The sequence below is a fragment of the Mycetomoellerius zeteki genome, unplaced genomic scaffold (assembly GCF_001594055.1).
Source record: "Mycetomoellerius zeteki isolate Tzet28-1 unplaced genomic scaffold, Tzet1.0 scaffold41, whole genome shotgun sequence".
Lineage (NCBI taxonomy): Eukaryota > Metazoa > Arthropoda > Insecta > Hymenoptera > Formicidae > Mycetomoellerius > Mycetomoellerius zeteki.
In genome coordinates, this window is record NW_017257403.1 from 1,139,904 (window position 1) to 1,154,547 (window position 14,644).

The window sequence follows — 14,644 nt, forward strand, 5'->3', positions numbered from 1 at the left end:
TGAAGTTACACACACACACACACACACACACACACATACACACACACGCGCGCGCGCGCGCAGGCATAATATAGTCGTGTAAGACAATGACATTTGACTTGTAATATAGCGTGATATAGCGGTCATAATACATTTACCCGAAAAAATAGAGCTCTTCGATTCTTTAGTGTCGATGGGTCATAAATTTTGCGGGCCGAATAAATTGCGCACAATACGCACGAGAGATTCACGAGCTTTTAAAAGCGCGTACACAGCCATCCACGATGACTGTCCTCCTGCTGTTTAAGCGGAAACGCCGGCGCTTATCGATAATCAACGAGACGGCGCACGAGCGAAATCCGCTTTAGCGCTGCGATGAGCAGATTGTTAATTGCAAACGTAGAAACCGATTATTTAACGACAGAAGTCGCCGTGGTCGCCGCCACGTTTAATCGGATTATAATAAAAACGTGATGCAGCTAATGCGGCAGCCTCGTCGTTAGCGGTTTGCGCACATTGAGGGACCCTAATTACTAAGTACGTTAACCGAGATACTGTCCGTTTCGTCAAACCAGTTTTACCCTCGGTACACACGATGATTTTCCGGTCTTTTACTACACATGATGGATCGTCCGTATCTGGATTAATTTTTATTACCTTTACAAGTATAAAGAAGTTGTTTAGTAATTCTTATGTACACTTTAACATCTTTAGAAAGTATTTGTGTTCGATATATAAAAAAGCTTAAGTAAGAGATTTAATTATAATAATTTTTGACGTTTTTCTGCGATGCTCTTTTTCGCTTGGCTCACTTCGTGCTGTAAGAATAAGTGTCAACATAAAATGTTTTGACAGCTCACAAAGGTTAGATTTTCGAGATTGATCTGTATACTTACGTACCTATATATTTTCTGTTTAAATATATATATATAGGATTAAAAGCTGAATAACGCGCTCTTGTTGTCTAATATTTAAAAAAAGGAAAGCCTAGAGATCATTATTTAGCCAGGTTCTCCTGGACATGTAAAGTTAGCGCTCATCCCCACTTTAGTTCTAGAAAGTTCTTTGAAAATTGATATTTTAGGTAAATAGTTTACGAAAATAATCATTATTCAACTCTTAAGGCCACAAAAAAAACTTAGGCAGTAAAACTTAAGCAGTAAGAAAATCAATATGTTTGATTTGCTATTACTTAGATTATGGCTTTATGGCTTCTTCTGTGATTGGCCAAAATTTGCTGCTTACGATTTATTGTTTAAGTTTTTTGTGTGCTATGGCCATTAGCATACATGATTAGTATTCTGAACATTTCTTTTTTTTTAATACAAGGAATATCACTACTATTCCGGAAATTTGTCTTCTCCTCGGATAAGGAGGTGTCTTGATTTATCAAACAGGATAAGATAAGATATTTTAGAGGAAGAAATTTATCGATCATCTTTCATTCGTCCGCCCGAATTTCACGTAGCGATAGGTTTCTCAAAATTGTTATAAGATAGAGATATCGACGTATTATCCCATCTCATCACACGTGGAGCATCGTCCCATGATAAATATCGGCGCAATTACAGGAGGGAGATAAATCGAATAAACAAGGCGCACAATATGATGTTTAAGGGATTTCTAGAGGGAATATTAGTCATTTTCTATTTTCATAAAATATCAACCTTGTACACTGTTAAATTTATGTCAAATTATATCCAATTACAATTATTTTTAATCATATCTATAGAGATCGTCATTGTTCAATAGATTGATTTAAAAGAATAGAGATAAACAATTTAATTAAAAAATATATTAATTTTATTGATACACAATAAATTAATTAAATTCAATTAAATTTAAATCAAATTTAGTTTATCATTTACTAAAAAGGAAATCCCCCATGGAAGTGTCTTCCTTCGCGAATGATGATCATCGAAATTGTAAGAGATAGAAAAAATGTTCTGAATGAAAGTTGAATGGTTGAGAAAGTACTTATAATAATAATTTTAAAAAATTTTTGTTTAATTAACAAATTTTTATTTATACAAATAATAAAAATTAAAAAAAAATTTTTTAATTACAATTATTAAATACCTATACTCTTAAAACAGTTCAACTTTTATTTCAGACATTTTTTGTATCTCTTTTTTGTATCTGCTATCTCTAAAAGTACGATTATAAAAAAATATGTAGTATCTTTTATTTCTAAAAAAAACTACATATTTAAAGCTCATTAAAATCAGAGGAAGACAGTTTAGGTTCCTTGGGTTTCCTTGTAAGTGCATATGTTAATGTAAACGTTGTTAATATAATTGTTTTCTTTGAAACCACAGAAATGGATTAAATTACATTTTGACACACGTGAGAGTTAAAAAAGCAAAATGTTAATGTTTAATAAAATGTTATTTAATTTAAGACATTGGGTTGCCTACTATTATTTCTTTAATATCTAACAGAGTGTAACAAGCGATGCCCCACGTATGGTAGAATAATTTATCGATATCTCTATTTCATAACAATTTTACCAAATTCTATTGCAATGCAGAATTTGGGTGGGCGATGAATAAAAAACGATCTGCAAATTTCCTCTGCTTATACCTCAAACGTCTTCTCGCCTTATCCTATTTTATAAATCAGGGAAACACCTCAGCCGAGAGGAAGACGAATTTCCAGGGTAATATTGGAATGTAAGCGAGTAGTTGGATCGGTATTCGATCAAGGCTGGCTCGTGGCTATTGCGTTAGTGGCTCGTGTCTCCATATCTCGTGTTAACTGCTCTTCGGCATGTTGTCGGCAATGTTAATTCGTGCTTACTTAGTGGCGATCCTTGTCGCTGCGAACCGCTGCGAATATCCGTTTAATTCACTTTGTGTCGACCAAGAGAGACGGAGGGGGAGAGAGAGAGTGAGAGAGGAAGATCGTCCCTCTCAGCTTACAATTAGCGGACTGAATACGCGTATCGCCCTTAAAGCAATCTCCAAATACATTTCCAAGTGCAAGTTTATGAACTTGCAGATATACGTATCCATACAATCATCTCGGTAGTTCCGTCGAAGTTAGTTATTAACTTACGGTAAAGGGTTATGTACGAAACTAGAAATTGCTTTAGGCAACGAGTGAAAAACGATTCCGCGTATCGTGTAACAATGTCAGATATTTTGTACTGACATATACTGATCTGTCTCGTTCCATGGACGTGACAACATACAAATCTATGTTCTGCGTGGTATCGACAAGTACACCCGCATCGATCTGCCCCAATGACGTAGGATTTAAATAATTAGATCACGATTGTGAATACACCGCGCGTATAGGATACACCCTATAAGCGCGGCTTCTGCGAAAATTTAGTTGGTTCACGTGGCACGTGACACGCCGGCAAAAGCCGAGTCAATAGAATAGCACGTAACATCGTCGGGGTCACCATTGGTCAAGCCAAAATTACGTTCTTGCTTTGCTCGTGCTGTGCCCTACGGTATCCGCATGGCGAATAATTAAACGCGCAGAGAGAGGGTGAGGAAGAGAGTGAGAGAGAGAGAGAGAGAGAGAGAGAGAGAGAGAGAGAGAGAGAGAGAGAGAGAACCAAACCAAGCCAATACATTTGGGGATTGTCTGAAATATTTAAACTTGGTTTGCGGCAGTGCGCCAGTGCCATCCGTTGCTGAAATTACTACTTGCTGAAATCCCCAAGACATTTTCCAACGAAAAATAGGGCACCGAATTATGAGAATTGAGAAGCAAGAGATCAAAGAATGGGAAAATCAATCATAAGTCGAAGATAAACTCTAAATTGTTCAAAACTCAAAAACTAAAATTTTAAACTTTTGCCAGGATATATTTGTACTGCATTTGCAAAGTTTATTAGATTTTCTAGAATACGTTAAACCGAATCGATAATGTTACTTTACAATATTTTCTAAAGATATTTTCTTTTCTTGTTTGCGAAGCATCATTTATTTATAATGCCACGATGCTTGCACTCGTCCTGTTTGCTGTTCATAGAAAACATTAGAAGTAAAAAAGAAAAAAGGAGAATAAAAATGGCGAGGTGCAAGCACCGCGGCGGGAGGGAACGGACTGAAGAATAAAGTTCAGTTTCTTTCTATTCTTTTGTGAGTCTCGAGTAGGTTCCTTCCCACGCATTCCTTGCCACTCGACTTTTAAAGCGCAGAATTATCTCATTTTCCGTAAGAGTTATTAATTCACGTAATATGGTGCGAAAATCAGCGATATTATAAGATCGCGTGAATTGCAAGGTCTTAATTAACATTTGCAAATTCTCGCAATTCTCGTTATTTTATTGCTGTATTTTTCCTCAGAATTTAGAAGATGAAGATCGTATAACTGTTGATAATATTTTAATATCGGTGTTTATAGGACAAAGATTGTAGGACAAAGATTATGGAACAAGTTCTTCTAAACTAAGAATGTCACCGTATCACCGTTCAGATTAATCCATTCGTCGACTCTATCTCCTTTATTCATCCTTTATAGTCGATTATTTTGCCTCTTCTCGTCCCGTTATATTAATACGATCTCAATTTAATTATCGTAGTATCTATCCGCGCTTTCGCTGTCAGGTTGCCGCCTCATATTTCGCTGCTTTACGCGACGTTGTCCCAGTTTCTGGGCCGACCCGGTATTAACGTGAGATATATCGTCGCGTGTTGAACAAAAAGCGCCGTCGATGTTATTCGTCGGTGTCTGCCTTTGTTCCGCGATAATATTTTATGTAAACGCTGAGCTCACGCGTTCTCTCTCTCTCTCTCTCTCTCTCTCTCTCTCTCTCTTCCTCTATAGAAGCAAACGTTTTATCTCTCTACCGCGTAAAAAAATTTTTTAAACATGAAAAATTGAGTTGATATGAAAATAGAGTCGATCGCGGCGCACCAGCTATATCGATGTATGTATTTAAAGAGAATCGCGCAAAATTCTATTTAATAACAACGAATCTCATGGATCAGTTTCCATTATGGCGGAAATATCATACGTCGGACTCCCATCAATCCGTCATTGGTGGACTCCGCGCTTTTCGAATGAAGTATAAAGCTGAAACATAGATCTTTTTTTTTTATTTGATTACTACAACGGACGACTGCACTGTGCGGCGCATAGTTCGAGAACAACTTTATTGGTGAGTGCATCCCTGCAACAAACGGTATCGGAAAATGTTGTGAAAGCAGCACTGTAAGCGGTGAATAATAAAAATAGTTGGTAGTCGTAAGAGCCTATGATGTTATGCCGGCGCACACCGGTATTCAGTCCTCCGATAGTTTTCGCTGGATGGCGGAAAACTAAGTCGCAGCAGTTTATGGGCCTTCATTTATCGTCGTGTGTATAACAGTTTACCGCTCGTGTCATATCTTCTTTCTGTTATATGTTATTGTATGTACATCTTTTTTTTTATGTATATCCTTTAAAAATTTCGTCGCCTGTCTTGGCTCGTCTTATGCCGTCTATTATCTACTAAAGACAGCTTCAAGTTTCGAAAATTGTACAAACACTTTGAAATAGCTGTGGTATTTGAACAAAATGCACAAAGAGGACAAAAACATTTTGGGAAACATAATAGAATGTGAAAGGATAAAAAGAAAATTGAATTATGTACTTTAACGTCTTCATATTTCGAATATCTTTGTTACTGTTTTTGTGATTTTACAAGCACGATTAGATGAGTAAATTCATAGCGATAATTGCATATATACATAAATTTTTATATGTACAATTTTTTGGAATAATTTTTTTTTTTAGACAATGTGAAACAATATTGAAAACGAACGACGAATACCGCGTCAAAGTAACTCCGACGTCACTCCGGGTTCTGGTCGCTAATAGTTCTCGGTTTCGAGAACTTGAAGTTTCTCAACATATCCCGCTTCGTCCCGTATCCTCTACGACACAGGAGCGTAATTTCACTTTGAAACGTTCGCAAACAAGTTTACCGACTCTCAAGGGTCGCTAATGTCTATATATTCGATGCAAGATGCGCTTTAATCGCGCTATATTAATCGCTCGCCGGGTAATTACGTCTCGTTTTTTGAATGGCGCTTTTATCTCGCATAACTCAATGCGCCCCGAAAGAGAAATTGCATGCGACGTTACGTAATTCGCAGCTCAGAAAACTTTCTGCTAATTAATTCTTCACTAGTTTTCCCTTTGAATAAGGGGGTTTCTTTCCACATTTAATTTGGATCTACTTTTGGTTTCAGTATGCGGCGACATTCACGGACAGTTCTACGACCTGATGAAATTATTCGAAGTGGGCGGTCCACCCTCCTCAACTAAGTATCTCTTCCTAGGCGACTATGTGGACAGAGGTTATTTCAGTATCGAGGTGAGTACGTGAAAAATAGTGTACTTTACAAAATTATCTGCTGTTTCTACACCGAAAAAATATACTAAATTTTAATAAATATTTAATAATTATTTTGTTTGAATAGTACTAATGGTTCTTGCATTAATTAAATATATGTTTATTTATGTTTATTAAATGTTATTTAAATGAATATTAATTTGATTTAACAGTCATTTTTTATTGAGTAAATATTTATTTAAGTATAAGTAAATGTGTGTTTAATTAGTGCTATTGAAAAAAATGTGTATTAAGATTTAATAATTTTTTCCTCGATATAATTACTAAATTGCCGGCACAGATATTATATAACTTTAATCAAGAGTTTAAAATAATTAAGAGTTGTCTTTAAATACGGAAAGAATGATTATACTGAAGTCTAACAATTTGATTAGATACAGATCTAAAGATAATTTTGTTGGACTGTTAAAATAATTACATAAGAATCTCAAGTATGATGAGTAATGCCGCAAAAGTTTTGATGTTTTAGCAACCAGTTTGAACATCCTACATAATTATTTTGGTTTAACAAAATTATTTTCAAATATGTATCTAGTTGAAATTTTTGATACTTCAACAATACCGTTTTTTCCGCATATATTGTGTTATTTGCATATACATTTGTATATACAAATAGCACAAACGTAAATGAAAATTTATCCCTTTATTTTGATTGTCGAGGAGAAAGTTTCATCTCGAGAATTATGTGAGAGCATACACTCATCGGATTTTGTAATTAGCGTATGTTCTAATTAATTAATTATTAAATCGCTGGCTCGCTCATCCAGCTTTCGCTTATCCAGCTTAGCAAAAGTGTATAAAATCGTTAATTCTCTGAGAAGCTTGCTTTGACACTGCCCGATTGTCGTAAATATCCTGACGCGTTCAGAGATCATTAAAATTGTTAATTAACAAATTGCTCATTAACATTTACGAAGTTTTTGAAAACTCTGACTTTTAGAAGCGAACGATCAATTACATTGTACGACAAGAAATAAATTTTGAACATCAAAACAAGGCTAATCATGTTTTCTAATTCTTTGGATGCTGAATATGAATCCATTTTCCAAATTGTTTTATCACGTCGCACTTTTGAGAAATTTGCAATTAAAATTGCTAAAAAGAGCTATTTTCATATGTTTTGTTATATTATAAGTATGCTATGTGTGACGTACTGGAGAAGTTTTATTTCAAAGTGAAGTTGTTGAAATTTTCAGCTTTCAAAAAGACTTTTTAGTAGTCGACTATAAGACATTCATGGTTAAAATTACAGAAAAGCTGTGAATTATTGTGATCATTTACCAAATAAGTGATTATTTATCAAATTGATTCTAATTACATTTATTTAAACTTAAAGGTTTTTTAGGTCACTGAATACAAAGAATTGATGTTAAAACTGACTTAATTAACAAATTTAACATGACAGTATGACGGATATCAAAACTTAAAAATGTCCGGATTATTGTAAAAATTGATGTATAAAGGTTTTTCGTAATTTTGAATTTATCAATTTTGACGTGGTAGCCAATACTAAAAAATTCTTTTGATGGCTGAAAGTTCTAATGGCATACTTAATGTTGATTGTAATAAAACTCTCCGGCATGTCACATACCGTAATTATAACATGATGAAATACTCCCTTATTACAATTTTAACTGAAAATTGTGATGTGTGGAGCAATTTCTCAAAATTATGACGCGATGAAGCAATTTGGAAACCGGATGCGTATTCAACGTCCTAAAAAGTTACGGGAAATGACTAATCTCATTCTGATGTTTTTTTTATCGAACAGTGTTATCAAATGTATTAATTTAGTACTGCCATGTATTACGTTAAATATATTAATCGCGACAGTATCGTTGCGATAACAACTCATATATATTCTTAAAAGTTAGAAATGTGTAACTTTTTGTCAACAATTTTACGTAAAGTATAATTTCTTGTCTATCATTCCACGTAAGAGTATAATTTCGTGTCAACGATTTTACGCATGTCAGCAATATTACCCAGAAAAGCAATATCCTGTTTACTTTAGTTACATCTCATTTCTAAAACTCGATTTTTTATTTAAATATAACGGCTAAATATCTTCATTGGGATAGATGCTTCTTGGATTTTCTCAAATAGAGAGTCTCTACTTTGAATATAGAAAACGCAACAGTCAAGAGAGGAAGACTCCTGCACGTGTTCACGTACAGTGCATTTGTTACTCGGAAGTATTATGCTCGTTTTCCTGAATGTAATTTCGAAGCATGCACGAATAATCAACTTTGATCCGACACGAGTAGTCTATTTTGCGAGATAAAATTTCGTCACGGGCGAGTTCGCTTCATGTCGAGCGTAATGCAATATTCCGTCGTGCTACTAGGAACAAGAAAATGCGCGAGAGGAGACTCGAAGTAGCGTCTCGCTCCTTTCTCGCGACGCTTTCGCGTGTCCCGGGAAATTTTTAAAGGTAACGAACAGTTTCTTTTTACGAATTCCAGAAGGCAGGGGAGAAACTACACAGTTTTAGTGCGATCGTCCTAAACCGCGCGATACACAAAATGCAATTTCGCTGCGACGACGCGTAGATATCTCGAACAAGATGAAATTTTTGGAGGACTCTATTTTTGGAGGAAGTCGATGATACTACAAGTTCAACATTGATCGTAAAGTTCTTGAATATACTTGGAAGAAAAAGTGATGTTATATTTTGAAGACTTTACGTCTTCCTCCGGGGATTTATTCGTCTGTTTTAATTTACTCGGAATAAGAAATATTATATCAAATACGATAAAGAAAGCCATGATCGATCAAAGTTAGATGTTTCGAATACTACATTGTATATTGTTTATTAAATCAATTTATTCCAGATATGATTGCGCGCCGATACTTTCGGACTTTCAACACAATCATTCTGAAACGCTAATAATCCCCCTTAAATAGATTGGAAAGAAAGAGAGAAAGAAACTTACTGCGAAAAATATTACCTCAGCCAGGGTTCGAACCTGGGATCTCTCAACTTTCCGGGAAGAGTGTCTGAAGAAATATTATAGTTTCAAGATAATTTTTATTTCTATTTGTAATCCCATTCATTGATTTATTTGAAAAATAGAATATGGCAAACATTCGCGAGATATAATTTCTGACTTGTAACGAAAATTACCAAGATTTTATGCAGTAATCTCTACACCAGTGTAGAAATTTACGGAAGAAATAGGGGACAATCCAATATTGTACGTGGTATTACACGTGGCGCGCTGCGTATACCCAAGATTTAAATATATTCTCCGCGAAGTACATTTCGCAAGACAGCGCGCGGGCAAGATGGCTCCTTTTAAGAAAATCTCTTGATATATTCCACGGTTGCCGTTATTCAGATCGAGCTGCGTCTTCGTGGATTCTCTGAATAATGCAAGGCGCAGCATGTCGTCGTTGTAAAGCGCGTACGGATGCTGTCAGATTTATGACGCACGCGAATGAATGTCGACGGTCCAAAGCCGTATGCGAATTGCTGTTTCCAATCGAACTGATGAACCGAATTTAATGGAATCTTTTCAAATCGATTGATACATATTCGCGAGCAAACGAAGTAATATCGCAATAATATACATAGAGTCTTCCTCAGGAACATTCTTTGCGTTTGAGTTGCTATTCGAGTTGGAAGTTATTTTTATAAATACGAATAACGTTAATTAAATACAAATAACGTTAATTAAAATTACAACACTGTATCGTATTTTCCTCACTTTCTTCATTAACTTCATCCTTGACATTAAAGAAATTATTTTTGGTCCGATTGTCGGATCGTACTAAAAAAAGAGTCTGATATTAGCTACCAAATGTCGAATGAAATTCAATAATTTCAATCAAATGTTCGTTTGATATAATCAAAAATAAATTTACTTCTCTGAATATTCAATAAGTATTACTAACCCAAATAGTTGATTGTATATAATATTTACTGAATATTTAGAAAAATAAAATTATTTTTATTACATTATCCGAACATTTGATTGGAATTATTTCATGTAACATTTGGTAGCTATTAACAGATTTTTTCTATGTACAGTTTTTATTTTCTTCATTCGCAGAAATAACACAAGATTTCTCGATGTGTCGGCGGTATTTTCTTTCTTGGAGGATAATTTTGCTGTAGAGTGCAGATGCGGATTCGATCGTATTTACGATTGTGTTACGTGGGCGCTGATCTATCCACAAGACACGAGAGTTGGAGTGTAGTGCTATCTCTCTCCCTCTCTCTCTTTCTTTATTTTACACGGTATTTGAGAGTACGGAGTAGCTCGCGGAGAAAATGGACCGCCTTCGCCAACTGGTAAATGGTATTATAAATCGGTCGGAACCGCGTGCGTTTTGGTATGAAAAGGATTTATGTCGCGCAGCTTCTCGCACTCAGAGAATGCTCAATCCTTCAAGGATGCTTCGTTCGATAGCTGGCGTGGAGAAAGGATTCGTCCCGCGTTTTAAGAGGGTATGTCATTGAAGCACAGGTACGCAATCGCGCGATGCAACACCGCGATACCTGTGTACATGTATATTCTGATGTACGTATATATGTGTTTGTGTATGGTATACACGCAATAGTGATACGTTAAATCTCCGTGAGATCAATATTCTACCTGCGATTCCGATGGCTTCTTCGATGGCAGAACCGAAGCCTTTTCTCCGACATTCGGAAACCTTTGCTCTTGATCATCCCAAGAGATATAAAGATAGAATCCAAGCTTAAAGAGAAGACACGAATATACAGAGATTTCGTTCTTCCTGATTCGTTTGAAAATTTTATTTCGTTCTCGAAAAACATCTTCGCTGCAAAAAGGAAGCTCCCTTCAAATTATCTTAAGTAATTTCTAAGAAAAGCACAATTATACAATTTAGAGAATGTGAAAGTGGGGTAAACTTCTAAATTATTAATTGTTAAATTTAAGTACTAAATTCAACAATTAATTTAACTGGAGTCTTCGAATTTCGATGCATATTTTTATATTGTTTCAGAGTGTATAAAAATTTGAGAAAATTCATATTTGAAAGTTTTAACAATCAATTTTTACTGTCATGGATTTTCACTATCACGAAAATTATACTATAGTTATATTATAGTTTTTACCGTCATAGATTATATTTTACTTATTTTTTTCATATTTAAATTTGTTAGAATTTAAAGCAAGAAGACGACTTTTAAAGTCCATCATTATCAGCAGAAGAGAGAGGTTAAATTTATATTCTCCTTTTTAATTTAATTACAGTCTTCTATTAGATTTTCTACTAGAATCCATTCATTTTGTTTTGATAGTATATCAAACGAATAATAAATTTTATATGTATATATATGATAGATATAATTGTTCATTTAGCAAAAACGCCTTTTTATTGCGTTGAGTATCTCAAGTGGAAGGATCAATATCAAAATTCTTATTGAAAAGATCTTTAAAAGAATAGTCAAGAAATTATTGAAAACATTGGAAAATGTTTACGAAGATAAAGCAGCGTGTTTCTAAGTAGTACAAATCTTTGTTAAGTTGGAAAAAGAAGTTTCAATCGGCATCTTGACTATTTCAATTGAAGAGTTTCGAGAGTACTTCTCTAACTGCGGGAACATCATTGGAATATAAACGCAAATGGATTCTCCTTGAAGAAGATATTATTAATTTGGACGACGAATGAATTTAACAAATCTGAATTAAAAATAAAAAAGAATTATAGTCTTATGTACGAACTCGATTGATTGTCTATCATATGCGTTTCGCACAATCGTCGTGTAAGAAGGGATCGATATATCCGATGCGGAGAGCACGGATGCTCCACTCGCTCGCGATCCGCGGCAGAATCTGAAGGACGAGCGCGTTATTTCGTTACAATGCCAATGAGGGCCCTCGCGTGTAATTATAGAGGCCGGGACAAGGCGAGAACGAGCAGCCGCTCCGTTGACTTCGCAAAGGGACGGTGGAGGAAGAAGGGTCGCGGAACGGCGCGAGGGGCGGACGACGGTAGACAGTCGATCGGGTCAGCAGGGAGAAAATAATTGACCTCGAAAGTCTAAGAAAAAAAATTGCCGGCGCCCTGGCTTTTACGGATGCGAGGATTTATCTCGCTCTCGGAAGCGCGGTGCTCATGCAAAATCGAAAAAACCGCGTGTGTATCGATACCCCATCGCCGACGTGTTAACCGTCCCCACGATGTGCGATCCTGCGAGAGCGGGAAATAAATATCCTATGTAACCAATGTGTGACATTTCTTTCCCTCTATTCCACTGAGCCGAGCCGCGATGCGATGTTGGTAGTTCCATGGTATCGATTTGATGCACAAAGGTTAAATGTTCCGGTCCAGCGGTTTCAATCGCAATCACATCTGTTTTACCTTACATAAGACCACGGTGCTAGAATATTTTTCAACTTTTTCTCAGAAACGTCTCCCCTTTTACGGTCTGCAGTCGTGAAAGACTGGGAAGGACCACTCAGCTATCCTTTCCTCGATAGATTAGGTAAAGATTAACTTTTTAAAGGAGAAAAATCGTTTCAGGATGAATAATAATATCGAGTTAGTTTTCATTTTGCCTTTAATCCTTTGGAGATTCCATACTATATCGTTTTATCATGTATCTATCACTGGATATGGTTAAAAATACTGTATAAAAATGAACATATTAAATAAACGTCCAAATTTTTCTTTCAATTGAAACGTCAAAGAATGTAAAGCAAACACTGAGAAAAATGGTCTGGTTGGATTAAATAGTAATTCTGATGGAAAATGAACGAATCAGAATTTTCTGGTTAAGTCTATTAGAATTCTAGTTGAGATAACTAGAATTCTGATCAATATAACTATTCTAGTAAAAATAAGAATTCTACATTGAGAGAAAAACGTCGAAGTATTGTGAAGCAAATGTTACTTACGAAACTTGATTGTGATGACGAAATATACATTTCTGTGAAATATATCTTATTTCTGTGAAATATATTTCATTTCTGTGAAATATATCTCATTAATTGCAAAAAAATAAAATAGATGGCTTATTTGCTAGGAATAAAATTTCATTTCGCCCGTATTTAAATAAATATTTATTTCAGTGAAATAAATGTATTTCTCACAAATATATTTTTAGACATCTTTTTCTCAGTGTAGTAAATTTTACAAGAAATATTATATCAACCAGAATTCTGGTTATCTCAACGAGAATTTTAATAATTTTAACCAGAAATTTCTGATTCGTCCATTTTCAACCAGAAATTTTTTTCAGTGAATATTCGTATCTTCATTATAATAAAAAAGTTATAGCATACACACACACACACACACACACACACACACACACACACACACACACACACACACACACACACACACAGAGTAAAAACATTTTGTAGGTATTTGTGTTAGAAACGATTCATTCATGCTTTGTTAAAATTTTGTGTTGAATGTTTAACGTATCCGAGTATTAATTTAACATAATGTGTTATTTGAATATTTTGTGTTAAATTCAATTTCTTAGTATTAAAATAACGTAATTTATAAATAAATGAACGCGAACATAAAAATAATATTTTTTTAAAACATAAATTCTGAGATAAATGAATTAAATGTGTTAATAATCATATTATAAATATTAAATTTATTGAAACATATTAATTTGACATGTTATAAATGTTAATTTTAATGAAGAAATATAATTGTTTGCAAATTGTGTCAGTGTTACGTTTTTTTGTGTTAATTTTTTATGTAATTCTAAAATTAAAACATCTTTCTTCCACCTGCTGATTTTTCGATTATTTTTAACTTAATTTTCACAATCTTTTGATGATTTTTAAAAATAATGAAATCTCAACAAGTTTTTCTTATAAGTGATTGAAAATGTGAAATGTTTTTTAAACTAAACTTTCAAATTGCCGATAGATAAATCTATTTTTTTTTTCATTTCAAGACTTTTATTATATCGTTAAATAGAAATTTAGTTTTCAAAATACGTTGAAAACTAATAATTATGAGAAGTAACATTGGATTCCATTAAATTCTCTATCCGGTTAAAATTGGTATTAAAAAATTGACAGGGTAAAGAAATCTTGCATTTGATGTAATTGCATTTTGTATATTGATGATATCAAGACGTGCAGATTGTTCGATCAAATTTTCCACATTGCGAGAAAATTGTCGACGAACATGCGGTGCCTACAAAAGCTTTAATTCACATTGTTCATGCGCGCAATTAAGCCTGTTTAAAAGTGCCGCGTCACTCGTGATTATTAAACAGCCGCGGACACAACGAGTGCGGGACAAATGTTAACCGCATAAAAGGTCCGACGAAATCACGCCCTGTTCCCCCCCCCCCCC

General features: G+C 34.6%; 1 protein-coding gene across 5 annotated transcripts in view; it reads left to right on the plus strand.

Annotated features, from left to right (window-relative positions):
- LOC108726308 (serine/threonine-protein phosphatase 2B catalytic subunit 2) overlaps nucleotides 1–14,644 on the plus strand; it is a 169,057-nt gene that overhangs the window by 92,492 nt on the left and 61,921 nt on the right. For all 5 annotated transcript variants that reach the window (XM_018453791.1, XM_018453790.1, XM_018453793.1 and 2 more), the window contains exon 3: nucleotides 6,174–6,298. In XM_018453791.1, coding sequence (XP_018309293.1) covers nucleotides 6,174–6,298 — 125 coding nt within the window. The remainder of the gene's footprint in view (nucleotides 1–6,173; nucleotides 6,299–14,644) is intronic.